The 16,416-nt window shown below is 38.1% G+C and overlaps 1 protein-coding gene across 1 annotated transcript; it reads right to left on the bottom strand.

Moving 5' to 3' along the window:
• Positions 1-1,062: 1,062 nt before the first annotated feature.
• On the bottom strand, positions 1,063-13,116 carry sdf4 (stromal cell derived factor 4). Its single transcript, XM_085344363.1, has 7 exons — positions 12,893-13,116; positions 10,696-11,037; positions 7,985-8,121; positions 7,787-7,900; positions 7,532-7,690; positions 4,010-4,185; positions 1,063-2,364 (listed from the first exon to the last, which is right to left on the bottom strand). Exons 2-7 carry the CDS (start codon positions 11,004-11,006, stop codon positions 2,188-2,190), a joined length of 1,074 nt encoding a protein of 357 aa, XP_085200489.1. The 5' UTR covers positions 11,007-11,037; positions 12,893-13,116; the 3' UTR covers positions 1,063-2,187.
• Positions 13,117-16,416: the final 3,300 nt, after the last annotated feature.

The raw sequence follows: 16,416 nt of genomic DNA, 5'->3' as shown, positions 1-16,416 counted from the left end.
AAAAAGAAAACACTAAAACTTTAAAAAGGTCCAGGTCAGTTAAAATCAACTGAAAGGCATTTAGTAAAACCAGGTGAAGATTTAGTTAAACAGGAGCAGCTTAAACATGAGCCCTTTTCCTGAATTCCATCAAGCTTTTTGGGGCAGAGCATAAATTAAGCCTTCAGACTGAAGACGATAAGTTCCCACATGGTTTTGAACATGATAATTACTGAATCGGTCATTTCTGATACAGGCAGTTGGCCAGGGCAAGAAAAAAAAGTGAAGGAGAGGAAGGGAATGATGACAAGAGGAAAGTATTGAAAAACCAGCGGCAGTCAAGGACCTAGGTCCAGGAAGCAGGCTTAGTGAAAACTGAGTTTGTTAACTCAAAAACGAGGGAAACTCTGGGTTTTCTGTTTTACAAAAGAGGGTTTACTTAAACTCAGAGTTAGCCTGTGAACTTAACCTGCTCACTGGCAGATTTTCTTCAACACATTTCTCTCTGATTCTTCTTCTCAAAAGCTCAGAACAGAGATATTAATTTACAGAAGTTGATCTTTTTACAAATACTGAAATCCCAGTCAGATGTTACTTTGTAACACATCAACATAAACACTAGGAGTTCCCCTACATGTTACTGTTGCAAATACGGTTTCAATAAAATAATCTTTAAGAAGCTTTAGATACATAACACACAATGAGGCATCATTGTGTTAGAATTTGTCACACTGGTGGAAAAATCTGACAGATTTGGGTCTTGGAGATTAGCGAAGGGTTCGAATGACTTTAAGATACTAAATGGGACTAAATTTAACTTAAAGTTACTTTTTAAATGCAGGTTTCAGACTGATACATTGAAATGCAGTAATTAAATGCAACATCTGCCTAAGGTACCATGTCTAAAAAAGGTCATGTTTGAACTTTGTTCCACTGAACAAAGTTCAAAATTGACAAACACTCAGTGCTTTAGTTTGGCTTTCCTCTTCTGTTCTTGAAGTACATTTTCAAAGCCAGGACCAAAGGGCTCTAGCCTCCTGCCTGGGGATAAACATAACTCAAACGCAAACAGTCATCAGTTGATAAGAAATATTTATTGTTTATGGCATATTTGCAGTACATTTTGTAAAGCTGTGTCACATTCTCTTATCATAAATCTTATTTTACAATCGCACAGAGGACAGAAAAGACTGCAGCGGGATGCCAACACTCCACAGGTTACTGGAAACAGAAATGCAGCGAAAATTGTTAAATCCGATAATTGTCCATGCAGCTGAAAATCAATTATATGGATCGACTGTGAGCATTTAAAGATTCAAGAGGTAAATAAGACCCAAGACACCAGGACTAAATGAGTACACGTCTGCATGACGTTCAAAGATGCAAAAAAAAAAAAAAAATTAAAATAATAATATATATTTATATATAAGGTATTCTTCTTCCACATCTAAACATTAAGTCTGAATTAGAGTGGTTGTAGTAAAGATTTAGAAACGGACACAGGTGAAATGACATGATTAGATGCTGCTTTTGAGTTTCCTTCAAAATATACTCATATATTAATCTTTTTCAACAAACAGATTTTTTAGTTTAAGTTCTTCTTATATACATAAACACCCTGTTTTTAAGTACAGTGGAAGGACGGACTCGACCTATTGTGGAAAGCGGTGGAACTATACTACACTAAAAATGAAATTCTTAAGTTTGGGCAATTATGTGATATATCTTGTCGCACAAATATACGCTTTTACTCCATTAGTGTCTCTCTAAGCGTCACACCCTTCAGCACCATTATCTTTCCCACTGACAGACGCATTGTGTGTGATAAATGTGAATATTTACACTGTATACAGACAACAGATCCTGCAGAAAAACAGCTCGCCTAGCTGCTCAGTCTCTCTCACCACTGCACCAGCAATGAAAATTCCTCATATACACACATTTCACGGTTTAAAAAAAAATAAATTTTGGAATCGGTGCAGCGCTTTTAAATTTAAAATGAAGAACGCTTCAAACAGTCCAATGGCACGCAAAAGGCAGACTGTGTTAGCTTCACTGGTCCAGGGTTGAAGGAGGAGTGTGTTAACTGGACTCAGCAGTGACAGAGGCTGCTGATGCTAGGGTTTTTAAATACAGAATTGCACACTAGAACATCTTGATCATCTCGTCGCCAATCTTCCAGGTTTGTCTCTCACGCCGGATCTGTTTTCAGAACTCCTCGTGTACGTTTCTGGCATAATCCATGAGCTTGCTCCCTGTGAAGTACTCGCTGTACTTGAGAATCTCGTCCAGCTCCAAGTTATGGTTCTGGTTCTCGTCTGCAACAGCGATCATCTGCTTGGCCTCGTTCAAAGCGTTGTGCTCATTCATCGGGTCCATGTACTCCTGAAAGATGAAACACGGAGAAACAGGAAAATATATCAGCTATACCTGCTGTAGCTATTTTGTTGGACATATGTAAGAATGTTTTTATTCTGTCTCTACTAGTTTTTAAATCCTTCACGTTGTAAAGAACCAGCTGAGGGAGCTGGTACATCTGACCATGACGCCTACCTGGATACCTCCTGTTGGAGGTTTTCCAGCCACTCACAATGCAGATAATCATCATGAGGTCAAGAAAAGACGTGAAGGAGAATTTATAAGGACTATGAAGAGAAGCTTAATTATCAACTCCTTTTGAAAGTGTTAATAATTAAGAATATAAAATGTTGATATTTCAGCCCACATCTTATTGAGCTGTTTCATACACGCCATATAAAGGAGACCTGCAGTTGGAACTTTTAAGGAAAAGTCACATATAAAGTGAAATTAAATGTAATTTATCTTTTTCAGTAAGTCACTTTTTCTTTATATATACACACACACGTTGATTTACTTTTTATTTTGATGTAATAATTATAAAAGTTCAAAGTATAAATGGAAGGGTTTCTTTTATTTTTTGCTTTTGTATTTTGCATTTTTTTACTCACTCGCATCTTTAATCCTTTATCAAGTGTGGAACCATATAAAACAATATGTGTGAAAACTTGACAAAAAGTGACAAATGTAAAAAGCTAAAACATTGGAAAATAGTGGTGGCATTTTCCAAGTTGCCAACAAAGTGTTAAAGGAGTGTAACCTGGCTCTGAACAACAACTTCACGGCTTCTTCCTTCCTGCCACGCTCCACCTCATTTTGTGAAATTGGCTTGGTGGCTTTGCATAACCTTGCTGACAACATCAGCTCAAACCCTGAAGTCCCAGGGCTCATTCAGAGCAGACTGTGATTACAACAAATTACAATAAAACCTGTACTAATTTAATTTTAATTTCTCCAAATCACACTTAAGAGCTCACTCAGTTTTTCCATCATCTTTAATGTTAGTTTACTTTTTTTATTTCCCATTGTTTATATACTTCTCAATTACCATATCTAGTATTTATGTTATGGCCTGGTTACGCTCGCTGTTGTGACTGCAGTTTGGTGTCGTTCTGGCTCGGCATCCACGTCTGAAGTTTTATCATCTTGCGTTGGTTGAAGACATGGGTGCATGACCAAGTCACCTTTTACTACCATATATAACATAAATAATATATAATACGTACAGGAGTTCAGAGACAGAGGCAGATGCTGTAAGAGTTTGAAAAATTTAGGCATTCTAAACAAAAAAAAAACAAGAAAAAAGAAACAAAATCTTTGCTCCTCTTATACCATCACTAACATGGGCATTTTGTCTGAGTGGTGATTGTGGTGGTAGTGGAGAGTACTGCCATAAGTACTCATGCCTTCATCACTAGTATGTAATGGTACGGATCTGTGGCGACTGTTTGTGTGCAACGTGATCAATCCGGTGAGCATTATTGGACCCTTACTGATCAATTTGTTCTTTTCTGTGCTTTGATTTATGTAGAGATGTTGAGATCTGTTGTTTCTGTTAATCAGCTCAATCATTGTGTTTCTATTTGAAACAAATAAACAAAACCAATCAAATAATTATGTTGCATATCATTTCTGTATCTATCATGGTTATAGTTGCTTTTTCATCGCTCACCTCCAGCTCATCCATGGTTACGATGCCGTCGCGGTTTGAATCAATGACTTCCTCAAACTCCTTCTTCCTCTCTCTGACCCACTCATCTTCGATCTCTGCAGCCTGCTGGTTCTCCACAGTGCCCACGGGCAAAGAAATGAACTCCGACAGTGTCAGCCTCTTATCGCTGTCCTGGTCTGAAAGAAAAACCCCAGAATTATACGGCGCACTGTTTAGATCAGCTGTCACAATCACCACAGTGAGCCAGCACAAAAACCTAACCTAACACCAGTTTAACAGCTACAGTGATCATAAAAGTATTTTGTTGTAGTACTGGTTGAGAAAGCTGCAGCCATTCAGTCCTTCACATGTTAAACTTCTAACCTGCATAGTGTGTTTATCTTTATGTTAATAACTTCCTAGCATTAATCCCACACCTGCACATTTAGTTTGCTGGGATCTGGTGACACTATTATTATGACATAAATAAAGGAAAATATTACATTAGCTGATGCCTTCCTCTGGTTTTTAACTGCATTTTCTTTTTTTTTAGTTCCATACGGAAAAGAAAGAACATACAAAAAAATTGCCTGAAATGTTTACATTGTATAAGATTTCCTAATGACAGCAGCCCTGTTTGTTCATAAAATTATGTTTCATGAGAAAAATGAAAAGTAAACATTACGCTGCATGAGAAAATTGCAAGTGGGGCCACTTTCAACTGCCAATCCTAGTATGAGAACGTTAAACATTTACTATAGGAGAAGATGGAAAATTAGGGAACGGGACATTTTACTCTTTTCCCATATGGGATGTAAATGAAAACCTGTTATATTTGGGCTTGAAATATCACTTAGATAAAACTAAGTTAATGCTTACTTCCGTGTGACAAAATGCCAACAGGTACAAACAGTGCTTGTCTGTGCCAACAGAGAGACCAAACCAGTTCTGTCAAATAAATATCTCAGTAATGCTTTTCATGCAAGAGCTTTAGTCCCTCTGTGAAAGAAAAACCACCAGGACTGAGATGAAAGGATTGTAAACCAGTATTTAATGAAGTGGGGTTAAATTTTCTCACGAATAAAATACATTTCTGTTTATTAAATGGACAGGCTTATATCTAATAATGTAAAATAAGCTCATTTTAATTACATGTGGCTCAACTATGGTTAAGTTTGAGGTAACCTGTTATTTTTAAGCAGGAAAAACCATGTACGTCTCTTGTATACATTTATTTTTTATTTTCTTTCTAAATAAAATTACTATCCAGTTCTTCTCCACTATATGAGGTGTCTGAATGTTATTTAGTGTTTTTACCATAATTTCCTTGTTATAATTAATAATAATAATAATAATAATAATAATGGATTGGATTTATATAGCGCTTTTCAAGGCACCCAAAGCGCTTTACAATACCACTATTCATTCACTCTCACATTCACACACTGGTGGAGGCAGCTACAGTTGTAGCCACAGCTGCCCTGGGGCAGACTGACAGAAGCGAGGCTGCCATATCGCGCCATCGGCCCCTCTGGCCAACACCAGTAGGCAAGTAGGGTAAAGTGTCTTGCCCAGGGACACAACGACCAGGACAGAGAGCCCAGGGATCGAACCGGCGACCTTCCGGTTACAGATGCGATTCCCAACCCCCTGAGCCACGGTCGCCCACGTTCCTTCTCATCTCATCATCAGGTTTCTTTAAAAGCTATTCCAGCTCCACAACACACAGCTTCTTGATAAAAAACAAACAAACACTGGGACCTTTAGTGAATAAGGAGTGTTTGCCTCGGGAACAATAACTTCACCTCCGATTCTGAACTAAAAGGGAAGTGTAGGGAGGGACTGACTCTCAGTACATGAGTGTGCACTGTTGCCGCCCTTATGAATGCCATGGAGCAAAGGTTAGGTCACAACAGCAGATAAGCACAGTTTGTGCATGTGTGGCCGAGTTGGAGACACAAGTGCATTGAAAGGTTGGTCTTTACCAGCATTTCAGTGATGCAGGTTCTCACACTGTAGATTCCCAAATGACAGGAAGAGAAAGAGATGCTGCAACGGCTGTAAAAACTCAGGAAACTATTATCCTGTTTTGACTTCTTTTGTTCCTCTACCAGGAAAGCTGATGCTGTAGGTTTTCTGTCAGGAGAAGACTGCAGCGAGACTGACACACCTCAAGCATCAGTATAAATGTTTACAGGGCTTTGAACATCTCACGGTTTCTGTGTCAAACAACCATTAAACGAGGCTTCAGGAGACCATGTTGATGTGCGGCATTCTCAAGCTCTCTTTTAACATGGAGCAATTTTACCCTCAAGAAACTCTTATTAAACTTAGGCGTGGTAGCTAGAGGACCACAATAATAATGAGCTGTATCAGTTCAAGTTGTTAACTCATGTCTCGTGATTGCCTAAAGCTAAGGCTTGCTCTATTTTTTCTCTGTCCCTCTCTCTATCAAATGAACTGTCCTGCTATCTAAGAAACTGTGAAGCGAAACATTTTAGCACAATGGTGCTGTTAATGCCTTAAAAAGAGAAGAAAAAAAAAAATCACCAAATCAGCCCTCCAAATACTAAAGAGAAGGTTACAAGCTGAAGGGTGGTGTGCGACTCTCTGATTGGATACATTAATTTCATAATGTAAAGCAATTCCAAACTCACTGCTGGAGTTGCATGGTTGAGGATGTTTTAAAACAGCCGTGTGTGTGCAGCACATCTTTACACTATAATTCATTACATTGCCTTCTAATTTACTTTAGCTGATCTCAGATAAAACTCTTTTGTACTGGTCTTTATCACTATATTAGTGTCACTCCACACTTCGGACAACTAATAACCAACATAAAGCAATCTGAAATCCAACCAGCATGTCAAACATCTGTACCACTCTACAGCTCACACTTACAAATAATTTAATAATCTTCAATACCCTTGTTTCCTCACGATTATATTACTACAACTCGTTGCATACATGTCGGCATGATGCTGCGGTTTCTGCAGTCAGTACAAAGCAGTGAGAGGCCTCACAAAACACTTGAGTCCAGACCTCGCAGAAATCACCCAGGTTAAGATTTACTTCAAAAATCACTCCCTGGTCCAGCTATACTTTACATCTCAGTACTCCTAACACTTCATGCTACCTCCCGACCTCAGATCAGAGAATCAACTACAGTTTCAAACGCAAGTTTAAAGTAAACTTTACTGTAACGTTTTACTGTTTTAGTCCCAGTGCTGTAGAAAAAAAAACTTCCTCTTACTGAGAGATCAGTTCCTCATTTTTAAAAAAATTAGCAAAACTCACCATTTTAGGTTGATTTTGTAAGATGTTTAATAACGTTGTCCTGAATTTTTACTCTTTTTATTTGTCTTCTGTTGCATTTTCTTCTCTTTGACTTATTTTTTTAATGCAATGGCAATAAATGTTTATTGCCATTAAAAGGTTGACTGTCTGTTAATCCTTAGGTTGCTCCACATCTGCTCAGTGTGTAAATACACCATTATCTTGTGACAGTACAACTATAAAGTAATATTTATAAGTAAAACATACCTAAGTCACGCACAATCTCCTTGACCATGTACTTGAGCATGCCTCTGCTGTGCTCAGGGTGAAGGAAAGACAAGAACTCCTCCTCATTCAGCAGCTGGTCAGCTGGAAGGTTGTCAGCCTGAAACCAGCGGTCCTTCAGGCTTTCCAGGACCTCCTGAGCTGTAGAGATGAAGATCGGATAAATATTAACACCACAGTCAGATTTACAGCAGAGCTTTGCAGATTTTACTTGCGACGGGAAAAAACTCAACTTACTTTCCTCATCCAGTTTCAGATCTTCGTTATTCTTTATTTTCTCTGCAATCTCTTTCTCATTGAAACCTTTGCTGGCCAGAAACTTCACTCTGTATTCATCCCATGTCACGTGACCTACACACAACCCATGAAATCAGAATTTAGATTTGACCTGACAGGAAGTATTTTTAAGTCTGGGACATGGTCTGTGACTCTCACCATCGCCGTCTGGATCGACAGCACGGAAACTGTTCTTGTTCTCCTTCTTGGCTTCCTGAAAGTGCTCCTCCGTCTTCTCCATAATCCAGCGCTGCATCTCCTTGGCACTTATGCTCCTGTCCCTGTTGAAGTCGACCCTGTGAGGAAATCATTAAAATAATAAATTAGTTCCCAATTTAGCTCCAGTTCCTGAACATTAGCAGCGTCTCTACTCCATTAGGCGTCTAATTAAACGATGATAATGACCCACCTAAGGCTTTGTCTGTCTGGCTCACACATGTAAAGCACTTTAGCCCTGAAGTGACCGAGTGATTTATGACCCTGGCTGTATATTTACAGTATATCTGCTTGTTTTTTCTATTATTATCATGAATTTGCTTCTCCGGCGTGAACAGGAATCTTTCCTCTTGCCATTTAAGCTGATAGATTAAAAACATCCAGGACAATGATAAGCTGCATGAATCATGTGACTCAGAAGAACCAGAGAATAAATTAGTTTCTTCCATTTAATAAATTCAGCCTTTAAGTTGTCTGCCTTTGGATGGATGAACGAATAAAAACATTTACTGACGCTTGGACTGGACCAAGCCAAGAGACTAAATCTCCTGGGTCTTCCTTGGGTCCTCCTTCAAATAGGACATGCTGAAAGATCCGTGCTTAGGGGGCGTCCTGGTCAGATGCCTGAACCACCTCACCTAGCTCTTTTCTTTTAGAAGAGGGGTAACTTTACTTTGATTCCCTTCTGAATGAACAAGCTCTTCACTCTCTCTAAAGAGTCCATTCGTCCTTTGGAGGAAGCCACTTTACACCACTTGTATCCATGATCTAATTCTGGGTGGCAGTCACGGTTTGACCCCTGGCTGTCCAATACCCAATGACCAAAATTTGCTGGTTTGGAAAGCTTGGAAAAGACATCAGGTTGAATTATTTGTTTGTCATATTGTAACACAGGAATTTCCCAACCCTTGGGACCTCTTACATTAATGGTCTTATACTACTGAGAATTCGTCAAATAACGAAAGGAAATTTACTAAGTTAATTTCAAAATAAAGGACCACTACATGAAGAAATATGTGCAAAGCTTGCTTTACTTCAGTATATTGCTTCATTGGATACAGCTGTGCTGCCTCGTATTTCTGAAATTTGCCCTCTACGCAGATAAACATGTTGTGCAGTAAACAGCACAGCAAAAGGGTCCACAACTACAACCTAGTACATAACAAAATCAAATGCACCTCTACAACAACCGTAGTAGGTACACATATATCATGCCCTAGGATATTTTTCCTAACATCTGGAATTTTAAGTCCTGCAACCCGGCTCCAAGTGTTTCTTGTGCTGGACGAGGCTCTCATCTTGTTACTGACAGGCAAACTAATCAGCGGCCATTCTTTGCTTCTCCAGCTTTGTATTTTTACCATTTATGTGCAGCATGTCATGAGCCAAGTAAGAATGGCTCTCAGGCTAACTAAGACTTTAAGCTTAGGAACATAGCAATGTTTTCATTTTTCATAGCAAGTAATCCAAGCTACGCAGCAATGTATTCATAACTGTTGGGGATGGGCTCCTCTCAGATGATCTTTTGTCTGAAGCTTTGTATGTAATCTTCCTACAATATGATGTTCCTTTTAGTGAGAACAATTAAAAATTTAAACCCTCATCCTACAGCTTCCTGCCATTCAGGACATTTATCTTCAGCGATGCCTCCGTAAAGCACACAGCATCATCAAGGACCACAGCCACCCAGCACATCAGCTGTTCTCCTTGTTACCATCTGGCAGAGGTTACAGGAGTCTGTCTGCTCGGACTACAAGACTTAAAAACAGTTTTTACCACCAAGCCATACGACACCTCAAACACAACACTTAAACACACACAACACAGTCCACAGGACGCACTCAGAAGCTACCTTGCAGCTTCACAAGTACTCTGTTTAATCTGCACTGGTTACTCCACTTTATTGTTATTGATATTTATATTTAAAAAGTGCAATACTGTAATTTTCTGCTGCTCATTCCTGTGCAATATCCCATCTGCCCCCCCTTTCATATTTCTTTTCAAGATTTTCTTATTTAATCACTAGTGTACATATATTTATAGATACATATATATTTAGTCATCTTTTCTCTTTTACCACGTCTCTCTAATATTTTGCTCTTTACTATTTTTCTATTTATTTATTTATTTTTTATTATATTTTCTTCTACTGTACCATGCTGCTGAGTGACTGCTGCTCGTCAAACACATTTCATTGCAATGTTGACCCTGTGCTAACTTGCATATGACAAATAAAACTGAAAAATGAAACTAAAGTGTTTATATTAGCATATAAAACTGGGTCCAAGTTAGTAGTCTTTAGCTTTCTGTCTATGTTTACTTCCAAAGTTATAGCAGTGCTGCATTTTTTTTAAGAAATACTTCACCCAGAACCAAGCTTATCCTCTTATATCAGCTCTGCTAAATCTCCTAAATCATTTTTTTTCTTTTAATGGATGTGCGGACATTACACTTTATTGTAACACCTGTGAGAACAGCCACACTGGTCACTAGTCAATATTTCTTTGCTTTTTTGAGCTGAAGGATGACGTTGACTTAACAACACTTGAATGCTTGGTTTATTGCGTCAAACTTGATCTGCAGCTATGCTTGAGCATCTTGCTCAGGAATGCTGTGACTCAAGTGCTATTCAGTGAATTAAAACCACGTCTTACTTGGTAAATATTTCAATAAGCTTCTTTCTGTTCCTCCTCGGCTCTGAATCCTCATCAAACTCCTCAATCTCCTTCCCCAGAAAAACCTCCTGATGGAAGTCCTTATTGAGGTGGCCGTCCAGCTCCATCTTCAACCCGTTCAGGTGATCTGGGGGAAGAATCTCGTTCTCGTCTTTGCTGGATGGAGACTTATCTTTAGAGGCCGACATGTTGGCTGGCCGTGCGTGCACATCGATGATGTGGAGGAGCATGTAGAAAAGCAGAGAGACAGCCAGGAGGTTTCTGCACCACAGTTTCCTCCAAACAGCCATGTTTACCTCTGGATGAAAGGTCAAAGCAGGGCTATAAAAATAATCAAGACATAACAATTATTGTCCTGCTTTTTTTATGCACCAATTTTGCCTTTCCTTTATATAAATGTGCATTTCCCCTTCTCTAAAATCCCAAACCCATTCCTCGAAAGGTGGCAGCAGATTTAGTTCAGCTTAAATTCTAGAACTATTTTCTTAAACGTTCAACAAATACAGGTTGTTGAGTTATTGTCATAGGTGTCATACTGCCAGAAAACACTAGAAAACGGCCCCACTACTCCCTACCCCTAAAACTGAGGAAATAAAATATTTACTTATATCATAATCTGGCTGAAAAGAAATCATAAGTTAAGACAATTATATGCAAGAAATCCAATAAATATAAACTAAAGGACAAAGGTGTTTTTATATGTGTTTAAAGTGTGTTGATAGATTCAAGAAATCATTTGATAAACAATACTGAGGCAGAGTCTCTATTCCTCAGACCCTATCCTATCACCCTGTTTTGTTTTTACCAGTGTTTTATTCTTTTTAAATGGTACCACAGCCATATCCATTTGCGTAGGCATTTGCCTATGGAAAGCTCTTTTCACCCTACAACAAACAGACCAGTAATACCACATTCTTTTTTTAATCTCCATGGCGGTCTGTAGCTCCCTACGTGTGCTCTGCCAATCAAAAACCATGTTCAGCCCATTAATCTACAATATAGAGTCTACATTGTTGTCATCCAGATCCTTGATGAGATCTTTTCTGTCTCTATTTAAACATCTACATGTAAATTATAGCCTCCACCATTGTCTGTTGTACCCTTCCATCCTCTTGAGCATCAGTATGAATGCTGTGCTTTTTCAGCGATTCAGTTTACATTTCTGTGTTGGTAAGGCCTTCATATATATGTTGCCATTTTCTCCTTTGCTCGTTTCAGTGCTGAAGACAACAACCCATTTCCTATTCTGTTTGACGAGTATAATCACTCAGATTTTAGTTTTTTTTTGTTTTGTTTTTTAAAATTCTCTCCTACTCTGGTAAACTTACTGCATTAGTGTATTTAGGTTAATTCAATATTCCATGTGCTCATTTTAAATTAAATACCATTCAGGGTTTCAAAAAAAATTAAAAATACAAAAATGGGAAACGAACAAACAAAAATCGACTTCAGTGTCGCAACGACACAAATCGATACTTTCGCAACTCAAACACGCCCACTTCTAAACCCAGTAAATATTGTCAGAAATATGCATAAAGCCATTTTTCTGTACATTATTCTGCTGAAATATTGACCACGGGGACACAACAGAGGAAAACTGCACCAGATATGCACATAGTAATAAAAAACATGCAAAAATACGCAAAAGTTAAACAAACAAGCGCCATCATAAATTAACACTGGTCAGCAAACTCACCAAAGCAAAATAAATTTAACGAATTTATTAGATCACTTAACAAAAAAAACCCTCCAGACTTATTAGCAATTCATCATTTATAAAACTAATAATAGACTTAATTATATAGTAAGTAAGGACATGTCTCTCCCCCCCTCCGAGCTACAAACGAACAGGAACGTTACTTATTTATTTATTTATTTTAACTCTGCCTAAACTCACGTTCCTGCCTAATGTCCGCCTTAATATTCATTTGGGAGCTGAAAAGTTACACGAACACTAGCATTTTAGTAAAGCAAACAACAGCTAGCATGCTAATTTAGCTTCGTCATGTCTTTTTAAACACTGACGATTAGCACGGGCAGGCTAACACGTTAGCCCTCGTTGCTAAGGAACTAAAATAACTGTTGTTACGGCAGTAAAGGAAGACAGTGATCGCAGAGATTAACAATACCTTAATACATGACCAGAAAATGATTTGTAGATAAGTTCTGGACTTACCAGTTAGCTGTTAATACCAGTAGTAACTTTCTAGTCAAACAGACCTTCGCTGGTTCCTCTAGATCCAGTTCCTGTACACGTGGCTCACCACACAACACTCTCTTTCCAAAGTGTGGGATGGTTCAGTCTGAAAACAAGCCCAGACAGACCCAGGTCAGTCGCCAAGTCCAAGCTGAGGTTCCAGTTAGTGTCAAAATTAAGAGAGGCTGTCTCTAACCGGACACCGCTGGATGACTGGGAATACAGGATAATTTCCGGTCAGCCCTTTCAAAGTAAAAGGATGGATGTGGGGGTATGAGGAGTGTGGTATAAAAACTTAAGTAGCGGTCCCGTGTGAAAAGGTGTTTGCTCCCTAAACCTTATAACTGTTTCTGCCACTCCTAACAGCAAGAATTGGGTTTGTTTTTCGTATTATTATTCTGCTGTAAGCCAAGTGTGCTTGAGGTTTAGCGTATAAACTGATGAACATTCGGAATTCATGGTTTCAACTATTACAGCAAGTTGTCCAGACCATCAAATTACCACCACCATATTTGTCTGCTTGACTTTATATGAAAGGCCATGTTGGTTTTACACTAGATGTAACGGAAAGCTTGAATGTAACAGAATATTTCCCCAGAAGGATCATTAATTACTTTTTCACATAGAAATTACGTAGGTTTCAGGTGTGGAGAGTTTTTTAAAATCATCATTTAAAAACTGCATTGTGGATTTACTTAGGTTATCTTTGTCTAGAATTTGACTGATGATATTAAAAAAAACAAAAACAAATAAAATATATCATTAAAAAAACATTTAATTGTTTATACAATGTACGTTTTCACAGCACTGTACATTGATAGCTCACAGATTCAGAAAAAAAATGGAAAATAAGTTTAAAAAAAAGCAAAATATTAAAAAAAAATCTTTAAACACTTAAAATTAATCAATAAATTAAAAGTTAGCTTATAGACAAAACTTTAAAAAACTAAAAGAAACTGATACATAGCCCATGCAATAGATACAATTTTAAAAACAACTAAACACATACTAAAATGTAACATTTTTAGCTTTTGAGTATAATTAAATGACTAGAACAACAACAGATAAACAGTTGTACAAAAAAAATTACAAAATAACTGACAGTAATGCTAAAAGTAACATTAAAATACTAATAAAGGTTTATCTTAAAAGTGGAAATAGTGCTAGATATAAGTAATCAGTGGTCTATTTTAGTGGTCTAAAACAGAAAATATTAAAATTTAATAGATATTTAGAGTAAAGATAATTAATTTTTAAAAAAAGTAAAGCATAAAGGTTAGTTAAATGAAATTACTGTCAATATTGTAAACAAAAAGTAAATGCCAGGGAGCTAAGCTGAAAATTGAAATTAATATCTCAAAGCTTCAAGTTAGGCATCTTGAATTTACTAAGCCAAAAATGGAAAATATGAAAAATTGAAGAACCTAATGTCACCTTAAGATCTATGTGTGTGTGCGTGTGTGTGTGTGTGTGTGGTAAAATTAAAGCTATAAAAAGCACAAAACACACAAGAACCATAAAAACCATAAACCATAAAACCTTACACATGTTTTACTATTTGCTCCAAACTGCCAAACGTTATTTATTTATTTATTTATTTTTATTTTATGTTGAGCGTAAGACTTTTTCCTTTTATTTTGAATTTAAGATCACGTATTTCCTGGACTGATTTTGTCGTCTGCTGTTGAGCTTGGTGCTTCTTGGCTGCAACTTCCTGCTACGTCTTCGCACAAAAGGCAGGAAGTGAGATGTCACTGGTAAATGCTTTTTAAATGAAACCAAACAATATGTTAAAACCATACAACATTCTCAAAATCAAAAAGCTGTCAAAACCGTAAACCTATGTTCCCTGTTCAATATTATGTGATTCTATAACAGACTGTGTCTATTTTGCTTATTTATACGAATCCCCTGACATTGTGTTTCCTATTTTGTATTTGTATTTTGTGCTTTGTCAATAAATAAAAAAAAAAAAAAAAAAAAATAAAAAAAAAAAAAAAAAAAAAAAAAAAAAAAAAAAAAAAAAAAAAAATGTCACTGGTAAATGTTTGTATTTCACGCCGCTACCTCTAGATGGCACTGCTTTAAAATGTAAAATTGGCAAACAAATGAAACGGCAGTCTAAAATTTTAAGTTAAAAAAAAAAAAAAAGTATGTGGTATGCACTCATGAGCTAACATGTTATTTATTAGAAACAATCTGGCAGGGTTGAATTCCTTTTTGATGAATGATTGTAGAAATACCCAGACCAGTAATTTATTCACATCAGCCATGATTATTTAGTGAAACATGCAATTTCTACTCCTTTCCTCTGGGAGTATTCAAAGAATTGAACACCAACACTGAGTAAAACAAACAGGTATGTACTGCAGTCTAGATTTCTGTCCCTGGCATACTTTCAAACAACAGATTACACAAGATAATGTCTTAAGGTCACAAAAAGGTGCATGAATTAGTTTTTACTTCTAGCTTGGAGCTTTGGTAAATCAGGCCTGTATTGAGGCATAGACAACTTTGTACACATCCCATAACTTGTCTGCCAAGAAGCTCTTCAGAAGTGAGATAAAACAGAGCTGAATCAGCTGAGGCTGCCAATAGAGAGAGTCAAAAGAGACGTGGAGAGAGAGAGAGAGAGAGAGAGAGAGAGAGAGAGAGAGAGAGAGAGAGAGAGAGAAGGACAGGGGGAGGGAGAATGGGTGATGATAAAACTCCACTGTGAGCCCTCCTGTAAGCTCAGTCAGAAAGCAAAGGAGCAGCTGGGACCAGAGAGGTAGGGAGTGCAGTGGAGCAAGAAAAAAAGAGACCCACCGGGCACCAAATCTCTGCACATGGACTTGTTGGGACAGTCAGTAGGCAGCACCTGAGTGACCACTTTAAGGAGAAAATAAGGCCGGCTAAGATCAATACAGGACTTCAACTGTCTTCTCTTTGGCATCCCCATGGATGCACGCAGATTGATCTGAATGCTGATCTGCATCTTTTGATCTGAGCCCAACTTCTGTGGATATTGCAGCTTTTTCCAGCTACCACACCAGTCTGCTGGAGCCTGGACTCTATTGTTGAGTTTAAGAAGCAGCGGGGGAGAGCGAGGGAAAAGAGAATATTGCCATCCATCTCTAAGTCCCTACAGCCCACCCTCAGCTTTGGACGCCCCTCCTCTCAGCCTCTTCTTTTGACCCCCTGTGCCCTCCACAACACCCCAACCCAACCCCCTTCAGCACCTCCACCCCCCCAACAGAGCAGAAAGCGTGAAAAATCTCACTAATGGGTTTATTTGCTGTCAGATCTCCACAGATCTGTCATTCCCTTGGACCATTCTGCTTGACACATTTCATAGTTGAGTAAGCCTCCTGGAAGTCTGGCTAGACTTAGCAGTGCCCCTGCAAACGCTGGGCTGGCTCAGAGCTCATCAAGAGGGGAGCAGCAGTCAGTCAGACAGTCTCTTGGACAGGGAGTCCCTGAAGCTGCATTCCTCCAGTCTCTTGTGTTTGTAAGCCTCGTGG

The sequence above is a fragment of the Diplotaxodon limnothrissa genome, linkage group LG20 (assembly GCF_057381915.1).
Source record: "Diplotaxodon limnothrissa isolate DT_005_m linkage group LG20, D_limnothrissa_male_GT1.1, whole genome shotgun sequence".
NCBI lineage: Eukaryota > Metazoa > Chordata > Actinopteri > Cichliformes > Cichlidae > Diplotaxodon > Diplotaxodon limnothrissa.
The sequence above is the reverse complement of the archived record's forward strand: the minus strand, read 5'-3'. Positions and strand labels throughout refer to the sequence as shown.

Coding starts and splice junctions, on each gene's coding strand:
- sdf4 (XM_085344363.1), bottom strand. CDS start 11,006: ATGGCTGTTTGGAGGAAACTGTGGTGCAGAAACCTCCTGGCTGTCTCT. Junction 8,122..10,695: donor CTTATTGAAATATTTACCAA/GTAAGACGTGGT, acceptor ATTTCCTCACAG/GGTCGACTTCAACAGGGACA. Junction 7,901..7,984: donor TGTCGATCCAGACGGCGATG/GTGAGAGTCACA, acceptor GGTTGTGTGTAG/GTCACGTGACATGGGATGAA.